This window comes from Caretta caretta, chromosome 9, assembly GCF_965140235.1.
Source record: "Caretta caretta isolate rCarCar2 chromosome 9, rCarCar1.hap1, whole genome shotgun sequence".
NCBI lineage: Eukaryota > Metazoa > Chordata > Testudines > Cheloniidae > Caretta > Caretta caretta.
The window spans coordinates 56,796,318-56,812,888 of record NC_134214.1 but is presented as its reverse complement, the minus strand read 5'-3'; the positions used below and the strand labels follow the sequence as shown (position 1 = coordinate 56,812,888).

Sequence of the window (16,571 nt, the reverse complement as noted above, 5' to 3'; positions counted from 1 at the left end):
CTTCAAGATTTCCAGAAATTTGGCCCATGTTTTCTTTTCTAATTAAACATGAAAAGTTCAACGAAAGCAACTTGGATTTGTCTGTATTTCAGTGGATGGGTGTTGAAGATTTCAAAATACAGCTCATTCAGTTAAAAAACTCAGAATTGTGGGCATCAAAGTTTGGAGATCTGCGGAGTGCACTTGAAGTTACCGAGAGAGATCATGGGGCATGTATTCTGACCTGCTGGACGTCCCTGCCAGTGAAATTTAACTGTTTGAAGAAAACTGCGTTTGCAATGCTTTTCAGCATTTGGATCCACATACCTGTGTGAACAGGTATTTTCACACATTAAATCTGTCCTCTGTCCCTCTCGGAGCCGGTTAATAACTGGTCACTCAGAAGTCTGTGTGCAGCTTAAAGTATCCAAATACATGCCCAACATTGGAAAACTCAGCAAGGAAAAGCAAGGGCAAGGGTCACACTAAACTGATAAGATCTGCATTTTAATTTAATTTTAATTGAAGCTTATTAAACATTTTAAAAAATTTATTTACTTTACATACAACAATAGTTTAGTTATATATTATAGACTTATAGAAAGAGACCTTCTAAAAACATTAAAATGTATTACTGGCGCCCTGCTGTGTAGTGATACTCACCGTTTTCTCTATTTTTCTTAGCAGGTTTGAAAACACTAAAGCAAGACTGTCTACCACAGGGCATTGGTATCCACTATTGGATTGATATCAACCTCTTCAACCATTCTCCTTTCTGTGTCTCAACTAAAATTAATATCAGCAATAATAAGTGAAGGATTATAATTATTACCAGCCACTTCCCCGCTCAATCATCAGACCCAGCAAGGAAGATATATATTGACAAAGAATAACTGGAAAATGTAGAACATTTTGTTTCTCTTGGCAGCAATCTCTCATAGAGAGCAGACATAAATGTCGCCTTTCAGCCCAGTATTCGCTGCGCCAGGCTTGCCTTTGGCAGACTGTCTCATCAGGTGTTCAACAATCAGGTCGGTGCAGTGAGATCTGTATAAATGGGGTGTCCAAAGCAATAGGAGGAGCCTACTAAGGAGACAGACTGAATTAAATGTCCCCTTCTCTTATGTGTTGTCGTAGACCCAATCATAAAGGGCTAAAGAACATGAACGTGTCAGTCACTCTCGATGCCTTTTATTTCAGATTAATGGGAGCAGATAGATTTATTTTTAATGGAAAATGAGAACAAATCTACATCCTATACTAGCTTTTAAACAATTTTCCTGTGAGATAAATCCAATAAAATATCAGCAGATAGACTGTGAATGCAACAGGGAAAGAAAGGATCAAAGGGAAAGAAAAATCCAAGGGATGGTATATGAGCCTTTGCAGTGAACTTTTCAGACCCTTACACCCTGAATTCCTCCCTATATTAATTTGAAACCATCCTATCGCTGTAATAAAGAGGTAGAAGTAGAAATAAATTAGCAGGGATTCAACATGGGAAAATACCGTATATCCCAAGATGTCAGCACGAGCTGTTTAGAGATGATTAGTGTCAAGTCCAATGTGCGGAGGGCAGCAAATTGGTATGACATGTCCACAATTACAAGAAGTGCTAGGAGAAAAATCCGTGAGTCTCTGAGAGTGGACGAGACATGTTCTGGAATGCCCACTGCAGGATCCCATCAAAGGAGCTCTGGAAGACAAAAAGGAGGCAACAAAGGGGTAGGGTGTATTTAGGGTGTCTCAGGAAAGCAAAGGAATGGCTTCTTGAGGGCAATCAGAAAGTTTTCTCCAAGTGAGAAATTAGGAGAACTGATTGATCTGGCTATATGAGGCACTTGCGAGGGTCTGCCTTTGCTTTCTGTCCCCCGCTTTAAGGGGCAACAATTTCAAACAAAGTATACAAAAATAAACCTGCTTTAGGACTTATCAAACTTGTAAATGGACCTGTTCAGACCTGCCTCAACCTGTACCCTAGCTCTCCAGGAGCCGTAATCTATATCTTTTCACAGCAGGGGTTTCTGATGGCGCAGCAAGGCTTACAGGGAATACCCATTGACAAAGGATTGCCCATTCAGTACAGCCACCCACAGCACTCTTGAAAATGTTTCAGTGTTTCTGCAGTTGGACCCAGCTGCCTTTAGGCCTGTATTGGGTGGGGAGCCTTTGCAAACAGGTGAGCTGACTACTTGTGAATTCCAGGACCTGTAGGAACTGCTCTGTTCAGATTGTAGACTATTTTCTTGCATAAAATAAAGTCGGAGAGATGAGAAGGTGAAATGGTTTGTTACCTCACCCAGGAGAGAGTCCAGCTCCTCCTTATTCAGGATCGGATCATTCCCAGCAGAGTCTTCCACTGCCTGGAAACCAGAACATGGCCAAAATGCTCAGTTTCACAACATGATGTTGAAATGTTAAACATAATGGATCTATGTCTCTATTCTGTGGTAGGAATGGCCAGACTGTGGCTTTAGCTCTTTTACAGGTGAAGTGTGGTTTGCAGAGCCTCTTAGCTCATTTTCTGCCTACCAGACTGAGCAGGGGTGGGGGGAGGGAAGGGGAGCACAGGGCTTCTGCCCTATGGCAGGGAAGTGAGACAAGGAGTTTCTGTTATGCAGAGAGGGAGGGCTAAGGGCCAGGCTGTGTAGCTTTTGGCTCTCAAACGTCTGAAGATTATTGTATGTGGGTTGGAGGGTCAGTAAACGTAGCCATTCCTGGATTATGCTTTCATTACTTGGATTAGCATGGTGGTCCCTTCTGGTCCTGAATGACTGAGGTTCTTGGAGTGAATATTGGCAAGGCGACTAGCTGTGTCTTTTCTGCAAGCAACTGAAGTGGTTAGTAAGTGTGGCAGTATCTCTGAAGTGATATACTGCAATATGTCTGGTAAACTTCTGAAAAGGACTTTTAAAACTTTGATCTCAGTTCTATACCCGGCTGTACAGGGGATTCCCTTAACCACATGCACTTGGAACTGTGTACTAAGTTCACCGGAACGCTGAATGTTCTTACTCTTATGTTGTACTGTATTCCTAGGCATGTGTACGGTGCTTTAGAGAAGACATGGCTCAGCTAGAAAGGCTGGCCTTGTGGTTAAACCACATGACTTTCAGTCATGTGATCTGTTTCAGAGTAACAGCCGTGTTAGTCTGTATTCGCAAAAAGAAAAGGAGTACTTGTGGCACCTTAGAGACTAACCAATTTATTTGAGCATGAGCTTTCGTGAGCTACAGCTCACTTCATCAGATGCATACCGTGGAAACTGTAGCAGACTTTATATATACACAGAGAATATGAAACAATACCTCCTCCCACCCCACTGTCCTGCTGGTAATAGCTTATCTAAAGTGATCATCAGGTGGGCCATTTCCAGCACAAATCCAGGTTTTCTCACCCTCCACCCCCCCCACACAAATTCACTCTCCTGCTGGTGCTAGCCCATCCAAAGTGACAACTCTTTACATAATCAAGTCGGGCTATTTCCTGCACAAATCCAGGTTTTCTCACATCCCCCCCACCCCCATACACACACAAACTCACTCTCCTGTGATCTGGATTCTGTTCCCCCACTGATCCAGGTAAAGCACAACTTCTCTCAGCCTTCATTTCATCATCTGTAAAAAAAATCTGGAGCTTTCCTCCCTCACATGAGTACTATATCTATGTTTGTAAAGTGCTTTGAGAGTCTTCAATGGAAGATGATGCAGAAAGGCAAAGCATCTGCTGGAAGAAGTTGCTCCCACTGAAACGCACTTTCCTAAATAGCCCAAAAAAGACATCTAGGACTTCCGCACGCACTGCAAAAAAGTCTCTGACTGTACTGACCTTCACTGCTCTTACTCCAGGGCTATTGGAACTCACTGTTCCCTCCAGGCCACTGGTTCCAGAGCTGCTAGAGCAGGACTTGCATAGCAAGGTTTCACTGGAACAGAAGATAAAGATTATGGATCCTAGTCAAACCATCACCCTGCAGATTGGAAAAATCAAGGAGCGTCTTTGTATGTGTTGCTATTGCGGATCAGAAAAGGTAAGTGTGGGAGAGAACTATGAAGGATTTAAGACAATATAGAGAATTTCAGTGCAATCTTTGACAGCAAGCCAGTTGCCTTCAGCTTCTAAAGACTGGTCCAACCCCATAGTGGAACACTCTGAATGTGCATGGGGGTTGGAACATAGAACATGTGTGCAAAGTACCAGAGTACTGGGGAGCAACCAGAGATGTGAATCAAATGTATTTTTGATCTTAAGAAACTGAAGAACAGCAGTGTCCAGCAAATATAACATAAATAATAGACCAAGAACCTGTATCTGGATTAAATCAGGTACAGCCGGGTGGGAGATGGTAATGCCTTTGCACTCGTGAGCCTCACCTGAGCCGCTCTGCTTGGGTAGGGAAGTGGCAGTGGGAGTGGAAGGCCTTGAAGCACTGGGCACAGTAGCTCATGTTTCCTCCTCCCCTGCAGACTCCACATTTCTCACCAACTGTCAGTTTCTGTGTAAAGAAAAGGTGGAGAATTTGGATTTTATTTTCAGCCCCACTGTGACCTTCTAAACCTTGGGGAGCATCCTGTAACCCACATATTCTTAATTTTTATGTAATTGTGATCTTACATATAACGCATGCCTTGTCAGGTATCAGGCTACGATATTCTGAAAATGATTTCTCTAGCTATATATGTATATCATTAATGCATATGAAGTTATGCCAATTGTGTTGTATGGGTGTCACTAAAACATGCTGTAAATTAGGGAATTAGCTCCCCAGAGGTAACAGCAAGGAAAATAACCAACATCCGGGCGGGGTTTAAAAAAATCCAACAACCATTGTCCAGCAATAGAACTACAATTCAATGATTCAGCTGCATGAGGCCACTCCAGGGGAATTGCTCAACTTTGCCAGGACATTCAGCAATGCCCCCAGACATGCCTGGACTTGTGGTTTCCAAGCACATGGACTGAGAGTATAAAACAGACAGAGTGGACACATACTGGGCCCTTCTGTCCCCACCCATTCTGCAAACAACTAAGATACTTCTTACAGACTCTAACAGAGGGGATTGGCCCAGCTTTTAAAACTGACATATGTATATTAAGGACTGCAATATCCAGTGGGATGATAAAAACTGTTTGATATAGTTGTTTCCCAGTCTAATAGGGTTGAGAGTTTAGTCTGCATGGTTATATTTTATTTCCTTTGGTAACTAAGTCTGATTTTTTATCTATCACTTATAATCACGTAAAATATCTTTTGTAAGCAATAAACTTCTTTAACAGTTTATCTTTATCAGTGAGTTTGTTTCAAGTGTGTGGCAAATCTGCTCAGGTTTGACAAAGGCTGGTGTATGGACACGTTCCATTGTTGAAGTGGTGAATTCCTGACATACAGTGCTGAGAGCAACCAGAACTGGAAACAGCATTTAATGTGGCATAACATGGATTTCTATAATGGCATTATGGTATTTTCTGTCTTATTTTCTATCCTTTCCTGGTATTTCCTAGCACTCTGTTCACCTTTTTGACTGCTGATGTGCATTGAGCTGAACTTTTTGGAGAACTATGAACAATGAATCTAAGATCTTTCTTGAGTAATAACAGCTAATTTAGAGCCCATCATTTTGTGTAGTTAGGATTATTTTTTCCAATATACATTACTTTGCATTTATCAGTGTTGAATTTCATCTGCCATTTTGTTGCCCAGTCACCAGTTTTGTGAGATACATTTGTAACTTTTTTCAGGCAGTTTTGGATTTATTTTACATAATTTTAAATCACCTGCAAACTTTGCCAGCTCACTGCTCATCCCTTTTTCCAGCTCATTAATGAATATGTTGACCAGCACAGGTCCCAGGACAGTTCATAGGGGACCCCACTGTTTACCTATCTCCATTTGTGAAAACTGATAATTTATTCCTATCCTTTGCTTCCTATCTTTTAATCAGTTACTGACTGAAAAGATGACCTTCTCTCTTATCCCATGATCACTTAGCTTCCTTGAGAGCTCTTGGTGAGGGACCTTGCAAAAGGCTTTCTGAAAAATCCCAAGTACACTGTGTTCATTGGATCACCCTCCTCCATGTGTTGTTGACACCCTCAAAGAATTTGTTCCTTCTGAGGGAAGCGAACCATCCCAACAGAGTGGGCAAAAATTCTGAGCAAAAGCTTGCCCACCATTTGTTGTGTAGATACAAGCAGCACAGGAAGGAGGCTGTAAGGGGTTCATATGTCACATTACATACAAGGCAGGATAATCCCAACAGCACCTGAAACTTAATCCTCTCATTTTGCCCAATTTCCATCTAGGGCACAGGAGAAGAGCGGCGTGCAGATAACGATAGGGAAGTGGTTGGACGTGGCTGTTTGGTGAAGCAAGGCTCCTAGCTATACCTGTGTCTCGCATGGTGGCTCTTCTGTGCGCTGGTCCTGCTTCACTTTCCCAGCTGAGCAAGAGATGCACCTCCATGTCCCGCTGCTCAAAGTCAGATGATAAAGAAATAGGTATGCAAATGTTTAAGGGGAACAAGAGAAATGAGAAAGCAAAGCCAACCTGCATTTACCACAATGGTACTTTGACGTCTCATTGGTCACAGTTGAGTAAAGCAACAGTGCTGGCTAGTGGCCAGTTCTGTGATCAGCAATTAATTACAATGAAGCTATGCTGATTTACAACCGCTAAGGACCTGGCCCAGCATGTAGGCCCCAAGTGTATTCAAGGTCCTTGCCTCTGTAGAAAGAGGAAAGCCTTCTTATATTTAGGACAAGTTTTTGGTTTTTATTATAAATCTGGTTAAGAAAATAAGGCAAAATAATGCAAAATTATTTCAGCATTTTTTTAGCCCAACACTGATCACTTTGAAAACCCTGCATCTTCCCCCCCCCCCGACACTCCCCCAGACCAGAGGGACCTGATGGGGTGATAGAGCAGTAAATACTCGCTGTGGGGAGTGTGCCTAGGAATGCTTTTTATTACCTTGGAATTTCTGTCATTGGGGGCACGAGGCAGGCCAGGTGGAAAGCTTTGGGGCAGCCGTCACAGCAGATCAGCTCCCCACCATCCCTGCACACTGCACATTCATCATCGTTCTTCTGACCCAGGGAGGCAAATAGCGCATGATGTAACAGAAAACAAAAGCACAGAGATTCAAAGCAACTTCTCCCTCACTACAGCTATGGTTATCTGTTCACTCGCTCATTGTAATTCAGTATACTGCAGGATAAACTGGACTTGGTCTGTTATAAAGGGTCATGTTCTAGCACAGGTGACCAATTGGTGAATCCTTGCTATCAGATGTCACAACAAAACATTAGTTTTGGAGCAAAACATTAGTATCATGGACTTCAGAGAATACCTCTCTCTTCTCCCTACAGGATGACAAAACAGAATACAGAGCTGAGCACCAAGAGAGGTGAACGCTTAGGGGACAACATGTGTTTCAGCTGGCTGGCAGCTGTGGCATTATAACACAAGCGTGCCTGACTTCTGTGGCCAGGTACTGTCTATGGTATTTCGGCGACATTACACCTGGCAGGTGCTTCCTTGCTGGGGATCTGGCAAGGAATTAAAATAGTGAATGCTTCATCCTTAATTCCAAACTCCAGAATCCCACAAATTCAACAGACACTTGTCTCCATGGGTTATATACAACATATCTGACAGCCTGCAGGGAAGCTCTGAACGTCTGAAAACCTTTCCCCATTGAACACTTTCAACATGCAGGTATAGTGCCCATACACAAACTGCTAGTTAAGCAGGGAGCTCTTGGGCTGGGCAGTGGATGGAAATGGTGGCTGTTTCACTTTGGAATCTTCTGGGGAATTCCAGTTTGCCAGGGGCAGGGGGCTTTTCAAGAGCAAATGTTTGTCCTAACCAAGCCCTTTTGTCTCCTCCTCTCTAGTAGCAAGACTACCAGACTGAGGAAACCGGACACTTCCAGGAGTTATGCACTAATTCTATGCAGCATCCTGGGGCTCAGAAGGAGAATCTCACTCTCACTGAGACAAGGTGGTGCCGCAAAGAGGCACACTGCTATCCACCACAAGAGAATCAATAAAAACAGGGTGTGGGCCCTGCACAACATTTGGAAAATTGTCCCTGGAGGAGAAGGGAATGACACTGGAGAGAAACGCTTTGCCTGCTCCTGGCAGAGATGAAGAGAAGCTCAGCTCCTCAGTAGAGTTTTTACCTGGTAGAGGGTTTGATCCACGGTGTGAACAGGGGTGACATGGAGGCTGCTCTGTGAGTTTATTTTCAGCTCCCCATTCTGCAGAGTGAGATGGACAGGGGTGAGGCAGAAAATGCTACTGTGATCAGACTGGCGTTATAGATATAGATGCATGTCCTGACTCAGAAGGATGCTAAGTCTAGACTCCTGCAGTGGAGTCTGACTTGTGCCGACTGGCTGGAGTCGCTGTGGTGCTGAGGGAAGGACACTGCTCTGAGAGCGCTTTAGGCCGAGCTGGTTCAGAGAGTAGGGAAAGGTTAGCAACCCTCTCACATCTTTCACATACAGCACGAAGTCTGCCCGACCTGCCCAGGGCCAAGTCAAGCACAAACTTGCTCGATAGTTTATGAAGAAAAAGGACAAGGCTGAGCTGAGCTGTATGGGTGGAACCAGTGCAGAGTGTGAAACACCTTACTGCAAAGGGGACTCAAACAGGACAAAGAGGTAAAAAAAACTTGTATGTGCTGAAAGCATACGTATTGGGGCCCTTGAAATCCCTTGGCTCGCACACCAGGCTTCAGGCTTCGGCTTTTGTTCTTTCCCCCAGGTTCCTCAAACTTGCTTGGTGCATAAAACTCGCCTCCAACTTTGACACATTTCTTGGAGCCCCCTGGAAGAGAGGACACCCTGGCTTATGTCAGTTGTGTGCTAGGAGCAGACACACACGCTGCTCGAAAAATGCTCGGGTTCAGGGGAAGGTTTCATTGTTAACGTGGTAATGATGCTGGAGTTCAAGCAGATCAGGTGTAAAAAAGCATTACGTTTTAGAAATGTTTGAAAACCATCTTCTCTGTTTCACTCTCAAGGGCCCAGTACATGAGTCAGCACTTCCTCTGAAGCAGCTGATGACACCATGGGCCCCAGAAAATGTGGCAGGCAGGAGTTCAGGTCCCTGTTTAGCTGCTAGTGATGAAATGGACTCTTACCAGGGAACTTAATCCTGAGCCCAAGGCTTGGCAAGTAAATGAAGGATCTGACCTACATGGGCTTTGTCAAGAATCATCCACACTGGATGCTGAGGTTTCAAGGGCCAAATCCTAGGTTAGGGCAGAGAGCCAGTAGCAGGTAGCCACGGACCCTGCCAGGTGTAGCCTGTTTGTGAGAATCATGGGGCAAAACACCACCTGTCCAGCTGGCCCAGCAAGGTGGAGTGCTGGCTCCTGCTGCCACTTGCTACTTCATATTGCTGCAAAAATAACTCTTGTGCACCATGGCAGGATGCTACCTACATGCCCACATCACAACTACAAATTACAGCTCCATCCTCCTGATGCAGGCAGGGGGTAGCCAGAAGGCTGTGTTTGTTTATATTCTGCCAGTGACTTTTAAAAAATTAAAGACCATCTATACTAGGAGGACAGGGTCTCCCAGTCCAGACTTACAGTACCACTATACTTTCCACCTGAACCGGACTCCCTTGGGGGGTTTCTCCATCCCCCAATATCCCAGCTCCTCCCCAGATGCTGACCCTATCCATGTCTCTGTTCTTCTTCTCACAGTCATCCACAATTTCCACCAGTGTATGCTACTTCCAGCGCCCTCTGGCTGGTCTGAGCTGCTAACCCCTCCCCCACACTGGTCCCAACATCCACTCTATTAGCCCCTCTGCAAGCCTCTACTGAAATCTTGCCCTACCTATAATTGCCTGGGTGGCTTCTAGCTTCACGAAGGAGGGTCCTGTCACTCTGATTAACCTGAACTAAATCTGTTCACTGGAACCAGGCAGTCCTCAGGAAAGGGAAAATCCTGGAATAGAGTTGGCCCACATTGTTGTCATGAGCACTGTTCTTTAACTCCCTAGATATTCAGCTGTGTATCTTATTATAGGCACGACCAGCCCCAAGTTCATGATTTTCTGGCCCCAGAACATTGGCATATCTACCTGACTCAAACACCTGTTTGATGAGAATTCCTTCTACAGCCCCGCAGCTCACTGGTAGTTCACTGGATGACACAGTGACAGCCCTCTGGACTGAGGCAGCCATACTCTGAATGCCTATAGTTTTAAAAACAGTCATCATCAATGAAACACAAAGCCTTTGTGCATATATTCTTCCAAGGAACAGGGGAGGGCTATTGTTTGAAGTATGTTAAAAACTGGCAAGGCATTAAATACAACCTGATGACTCCCAATCAGGGGATCCCCCAACCCCGATTGCATCTCCCTGCAAGGCCTGGCCCAATCTCTGCTAGATCACAAGCCCCTGGCTGGCCATTTGATGTGGTCCCATGCCTGGCTGGGCAGTAGAATGCAGACCTCTCTTCCCACCTGCTGCGATCAGCATCTGGGGAGGTGGGCTTAAATAGGGATTTGATTTCAAATGAAAGGAGATTGGTGGGCTCAGTCTAGTCCCAGTAAATCATTGGTCATATCACAAAACCAGCACACATTACAGGGCATGAGTGAAAGTCTCTGCACACCGGCCAAGCCCTGCTTTGAAGCAAGATGTGCTCAAGGTGTGTTGACAGAGCTGTGTAAGGAAAGTCATGCAGTTCATGGGTTTGCTGGGTTTTTTTAATCCATTGCTACTAGTCCTTTAGTTTCACAAACACTAAGAATCCTCCATTCACCCACTAATCCTCCCCATCTCCTTATACAAGCATGCTACCACCTAACCCTTTGAGGTGCCTGTGTGGTGCTGCACTTGTCACCTGGTTCTGGGAGCTGCTGCTTCTCTGAGACATTTTACTTAACCTAATGTTGTGTATGGGAGACGCCAACCCACTAGCACTCTCAGGGTCCATGGCTCTGCGGGGTGTTGGATTCTTTTCCCATTCTGAAAGAGGCCCAGTGACACCCAGCTCAGGAGCGGTTTTAGCTTGTTCATTGCTGGATGGTGCTAACAACAAAGATTTTTCCAAACTGGGCTGCAGAAATGAGCGGAAAACTCACTGATGGGGTATGACACATCACTCACCATTTCCCAGAGGGAAACGCTGGATCTCCACACCTTCTGGTTTCTTTACAGCTTTTGTCTTTGGCAGAGTCCCTGTGTGGTTATAACATGGGTTAGAGACAAGGATACACATTGGATATTATTAGAAAGAGCCCTTGATTCCTCTCCTGGTGAGACAATGGAAACCTTACAAGAAATTGGAACAGTAGGCAGGGATGGTGAATGCTCCAACGTGAGCAGCCAGATCTAGCTATTTAGGTACTTAGATTGCACCTGCTTGGGTGTAAGAGAAACTATATCAGCAGTAAGAACTCCTAATTGAAAATGGTTACATTCCTTCTTGCACATGCAGCACACCTCTTGGCACAATGGGCAGCTTTCAAAACTCATCCGAACTCCAAAGACCATGAATAAATGATTGCATCTCCCTGCGATGTATATTATGGATTTATATTAACTTTCAAGAGATTCGTAGATTCCAAGGCCAGAAGGGACCATGGTGATCATCCAATCTGACCCCCTGTATAGCACAGGCCAGAGACCTGCTCCCAAATAAGTCTGAGAACTGAGCTTTTAGAAAAAGTCCAATGTGACTTTTCTTACATTTTCTCCAACTCTTTATTCTTTTTCCTCTTCTTCTGTCTATCACATTTCTCTCCTTTCAGCTCTTTTCCCCTCCTCTATCTCCATTCTTAAAATTCTCATTCTTCATTCTTTTCTCCTCTCTTCTTCCTCTCCTTCCATCTCTTCTTCCAGTCACCCTGGTTCTCCTCCATTCTTTCCATTTCCTTCTTCATTTCTACATTCTCCAGCTCATCCTTCCCTACTCCTCCTGCCCCCCCTGACAACTGGCATCTCCCTACAAGGCTCAGCCAAATTTCTGCCTGATCACAAGCCCCTGGGACTTTGATCTGCTCTCTTGCCTGGCTGGGCAGCAGAATACACACCTCTCTTCCCCACTCCATTTAGATAGCTCTGGAGGGGATGGGGAGCTACCTGAGGCCTACAAGAAGCCAGGATAGCAGCTGTTGGACCCAAGTGGGAAGAGCTGCTTCAAAGTCCAAAATAGGACAGCTGCTCTTCATTGCCTCTAGCGCCTGGGGGAATTGTGAGCGTAAGAAGGGCCTAGTGAGCTATCTGCTTGATGGGTTTGGGAGGCTGTGCACCAGCATGGCTCAGGATCCAGCATGAGCCAGGCAGTGAAAGAGGCTCTGTACCAGGGTTCGAGTTGCATTTCAGCAAGGGCTGAACTGGCTGGGGAGAGTCGCTTTCCTCTGGTGCTTTCCTCTTTGGCTGCTGTTTCTGCTGCACCAAGGTCTTCGGACTGGGGGGTGGTTTCCTCCCCCGGCGCTGTCTGCTGAGATCCACATCTGGAAAGAATGAAAGCAGAGAGATTGGCATCAGGGGTGGGGACACTCCAAACTGCCCAGTGCTTTGCTGGGGCTCTAGATTTCTTTAGGTCCCCAGTGATCTGGTCTGTACCCCTTGGTGCTGATCGTTACTGAGACAACCACTGCTTGCTTCTCCCCTCCCCTCCCACTTCATTCCTGGTCTGATGGCTGCCATTTTGCACCTCTCCTGGGGCTGGAGTTGGAGTATGAGAGGCTAAGCTCTTGGTTCCTAAAAAGGAGCAGGATGTGCTCTCTGAGGAAACCCCATGGAGCAGAGGCCTGCTAGGTAGGGAGTCGTTCTCTTCACAGTCCATCTGAGCACCCTCCTACCTTTGGGAAAGCTGCTCTGAATATGCTGGAGCTTGGCGTATCTCTCCAGGTTGTAATCCTTGAAGAGGACCCTCCAGAAGTCCTGTATGGTGGATGAATCCTGGCTCAGTAGCCAGGTTAGCATGGCATGGAAGGCCTTGTGAGAACCCTCCTGCTCCTTCAAACTCAGTGTTTCCTTCAAGAAAAAAAAAGAGCAGTGTAATCAAATGTGCAGTTCTTAAGGGCATCCCTCATGTTCCCATGCCTCCCCTCCCCCTCCACCCTAGCTGTGCTGCATCCATGCTGTGTAATGCAGGCTATGAGCAAAGAGGGAGCCATGGTTACAGCACCTAGCACCCCCTCCCCTGGTGGTGCCTGGGTGTGCATGAATGGATGCTTCATTCATCCATTAAAGGAAAGCAAAAAGATCACATTCAACGGGAAGCTGGGGTAGGCTGTGTTGGGTTATGGGGGGAGTGAGACCCTAGGACGGAGCTGACTGAGTGAGGCTGAAACCATGTTTGACAAATAGCATGAGATTTGAAATTGTAGTGCCTAGAGCTGACGACATAGTCACATTATCACTGTAGCATGGGGGGGGGGGGGGAGGAGGGGGGAGTCATGAAAACAGCAGAGGAAGGGCAGAAAGAAGCCAGGAGGCCATTGTAAATAGAAAAGCAAAGGGCTTTAATTGAAGATACCTTAAAAAGTACATTAAGTTGATTTACAAAGTTCCATTAACAACCTTCATATAAAATAGCCACTGCTTCCTAAAAATTGCTGTTAAGGGCCAAAGTGCATCTGACCTGCAATTTGACGAGCACTACAGTCTAATAACCGAGACTGAGCCTCTAGCACCGGAGGTCAGCTTTATAATTACTTGGCTCCACTCCTTTTGGTTTCATTCAATCAGCTCCCACTTCCTCCTCATGCTGTTCCCCCTTTTATTTGTGTGTTCCCACCATGAAAACACTTTTCACCCTATCTGTTCCAGCCAAGAGGACATTGGGGCCCCCACCAAGAAAACACCAAAAATCAAACAGTTCAGAATGACAACAAACACACTGAGTATTCAACGTTCTGCTCCTTGCGAGGAGCTGCCATGCTGACTTCCTTGCAGTATTACATTCCAGACAGAAGGGGGTGCTGTGTAAGAATAAAAATAGCAGTATTTAAAAGCCCCACCTAATGACTCAAATGGAGTCCAGCAGCCACCTGCAGGAATTGAGGCCTCTGCTGATTCAAGAGAAAACTCCTGAAAACACTGCCCCCAAGTAAGACACAGCAGTTTTCACCCTCTGGGGAGGGCAGCTGAAAAAGGAAGAGGTCAGCTCTGCAGCATGTATCCTGCAGTTGTTTCTCCTTCCCTATTTTAACCTTGAGCATTATATATAACTCACCAGGCAGTTTTACTACAACTATATTTCAAATGTCTCTATCCACACTATCTGCACTAGCTTGTGCCAGTACGATCATCCTTGCTGATGAGACTCCCAGCTAGCTGAAGTGGGGGAGGGAATCAGAGCGTCAGATACAGATCAAGGAAATACACCTGGTCCCTCAATGGAATATTTCCAGTTTTTCCAATTCCTTTTCAAGAGTATAAATCTGGAGCTCCAGTCAAGCTTTTCAGAAGTGCCCAGTGGTTTGGGGTGCTCAGCTTGACAACTGACTTTCAGATCATAGAATCATAGAATATAAGGGTTGGAAGGGACCCCAGAAGGTCATCTAGTCCAACCCCCTGCTCGAAGCAGGACCAAATCCCAGTTAAATTATCCCAGCCAGGGCTTTGTCAAGCCTGACCTTAAAAACCTCTAAGGAAGGAGATTCTACCACCTCCCTAGGTAACGCATTCCAGTGTTTCACCACCCTCTTAGTGAAAAAGTTTTTCCTAATATCCAGTCTAAACCTCCCCCACTGCAACTTGAGACCATTACTCCTCGTTCTGTCATCTGCTACCATTGAGAACAGTCTAGAGCCATCCTCTTTGGAACCCCCTTTCAGGTAGTTGAAAGCAGCTATCAAATCCCCCCTCATTCTTCTCTTCTGCAGGCTAAACAATCCCAGCTCCCTCAGCCTCTCCTCATAACTCATGTGTTCCAGACCCCTAATCATTTTTGTTGCCCTTCACTGGACTCTCTCCAATTTATCCACATCCTTCTTGAAGTGTGGGGCCCAAAACTGGACACAGTACTCCAGATGAGGCCTCACCAATGTCGAATAGAGGGGAACGATCACGTCCCTCGATCTGCTCGCTATGCCCCTACTTATACATCCCAAAATGCCATTGGCCTTCTTGGCAACAAGGGCACACTGCTGACTCATATCCAGCTTCTCGTCCACTGTCACCCCTAGGTCCTTTTCCGCAGAACTGCTGCCTAGCCATTCGGTCCCTAGTCTGTAGCTGTGCATTGGGTTCTTCCGTCCTAAGTGCAGGACCCTGCACTTATCCTTATTGAACCTCATCAGATTTCTTTTGGCCCAATCCTCCAATTTGTCTAGGTCCTTCTGTATCCTATCCCTCCCCTCCAGCGTATCTATCACTCCTCCCAGTTTAGTATCATCCGCAAATTTGCTGAGAGTGCAATCCACACCATCCTCCAGATCATTTCTGAAGATATTGAACAAAACCGGCCCCAGGACCGACCCTTGGGGCACTCCACTTGATACCGGCTGCCAACTAGACAATGAGCCATTGATAACTACCCGTTGAGCCCGACAATCTAGCCAGCTTTCTACCCACCTTATAGTGCATTCATCCAGCCCATACTTCCTTAACTTGCTGACAAGAATACTGTGGGAGACCGTGTCAAAAGCTTTGCTAAAGTCAAGAAACAATACATCCACTGCTTTCCCTTCATCCAGATGGTGGGTACTCAGCACTTTCTGAAACTTCTGCCCTTTTGAGGTGACTCTCATTGGGCACCCATAATCACTAGTTACTTGAAAATCTTGGTCTATATGCATGCACATGTATATGTACATGTGCACATACAGAGCAGTGCACAATCATTGCCCAGTCCCAAAGGAATGTAGTCATAACCCCAGTAATTCCCAAAGTGAGCTTAAAATATGACACTTTCCTCCCCCCACTGAGACACTGACAATCCCTTTTACAGTTCCTCACACCTCTGAGAGCCCTTCTTCCAGATTTACAGGTATCCACATTCAAACTACTTCTAGGGTTATAATCCTCACTAGAGCAGGTCACTTAGCATGGCATGCCCGTGTTCTTCTCACCTTGAACATCTCCTCTGTGACAACGTCATGATCAGCAAGTCCATGAAGCAATGGGAAAACGTCATCCACTGCCATGGAGATCTCCGTGCGGTATAGCTTCAGCAGCTGCCGCAGGTCCCCTTCTCCCAAGGGCCTGTCAGCGCTGGACATCCTGTAATGAATCCGTATTTGTGGGGATTTCAGCTGGAGCAGGAGGATCTCCCCTACAGATCAACACCGCTGGGAGAGACTCGGACTGCAGTAACTGAGGCACCCGTGCTGCCTATGCTCTTACATCATTCCCTATGAAGCCTGGTTCTGGGAAAGGCAGGCACTGAAACAGGGAGAAGAATGTGCATCTTACTTAGGACAGGACTTGCTGCGTCAAGACAATTGCCAAAACTTCCCTTTTAATAGAAACCTAGGTGTCTTGTCACCAATAGCCAGCTCAGCTGTCAATCACTGGCTATTGAGCTGAACCCAGGAATCCCATTAAGTTCAGTTATTGCACTCACATTTGTATACTCATGTTAACGTCACTTTGCATGAATTTC

General features: G+C 45.7%; 1 protein-coding gene across 1 annotated transcript; it reads right to left on the bottom strand.

The window, feature by feature from the left end:
• Positions 1 to 740: 740 nt before the first annotated feature.
• AIRE (autoimmune regulator) lies at positions 741 to 16,285 on the bottom strand. The gene is made up of 13 exons (XM_075132650.1): positions 16,039 to 16,285; positions 12,820 to 12,994; positions 12,316 to 12,468; positions 11,120 to 11,191; positions 10,084 to 10,197; positions 8,678 to 8,811; positions 8,163 to 8,240; positions 6,950 to 7,065; positions 6,367 to 6,448; positions 4,353 to 4,474; positions 3,808 to 3,904; positions 2,274 to 2,342; positions 741 to 1,675 (listed from the first exon to the last, which is right to left on the bottom strand). Exons 1-13 carry the CDS (start codon positions 16,186 to 16,188, stop codon positions 1,595 to 1,597), a joined length of 1,443 nt encoding a protein of 480 aa, XP_074988751.1. The 5' UTR covers positions 16,189 to 16,285; the 3' UTR covers positions 741 to 1,594.
• Positions 16,286 to 16,571: the final 286 nt, after the last annotated feature.

What these genes read in the sequence shown, in the direction of transcription:
- AIRE (XM_075132650.1), bottom strand. Translation starts at nt 16,188, where the DNA reads ATGTCCAGCGCTGACAGGCCCTTGGGAGAAGGGGACCTGCGGCAGCTG. An exon ending in GCGTTTCCCTCTGGGAAATG is followed by an intron (nt 10,198 to 11,119) that starts GTGAGTGATGTG and finishes TTAAAACTATAG; the next exon opens with GCATTCAGAGTATGGCTGCC. An exon ending in GATTTCAAGGGCCCCAATAC is followed by an intron (nt 8,241 to 8,677) that starts GTATGCTTTCAG and finishes CTCACTCTGCAG; the next exon opens with AATGGGGAGCTGAAAATAAA.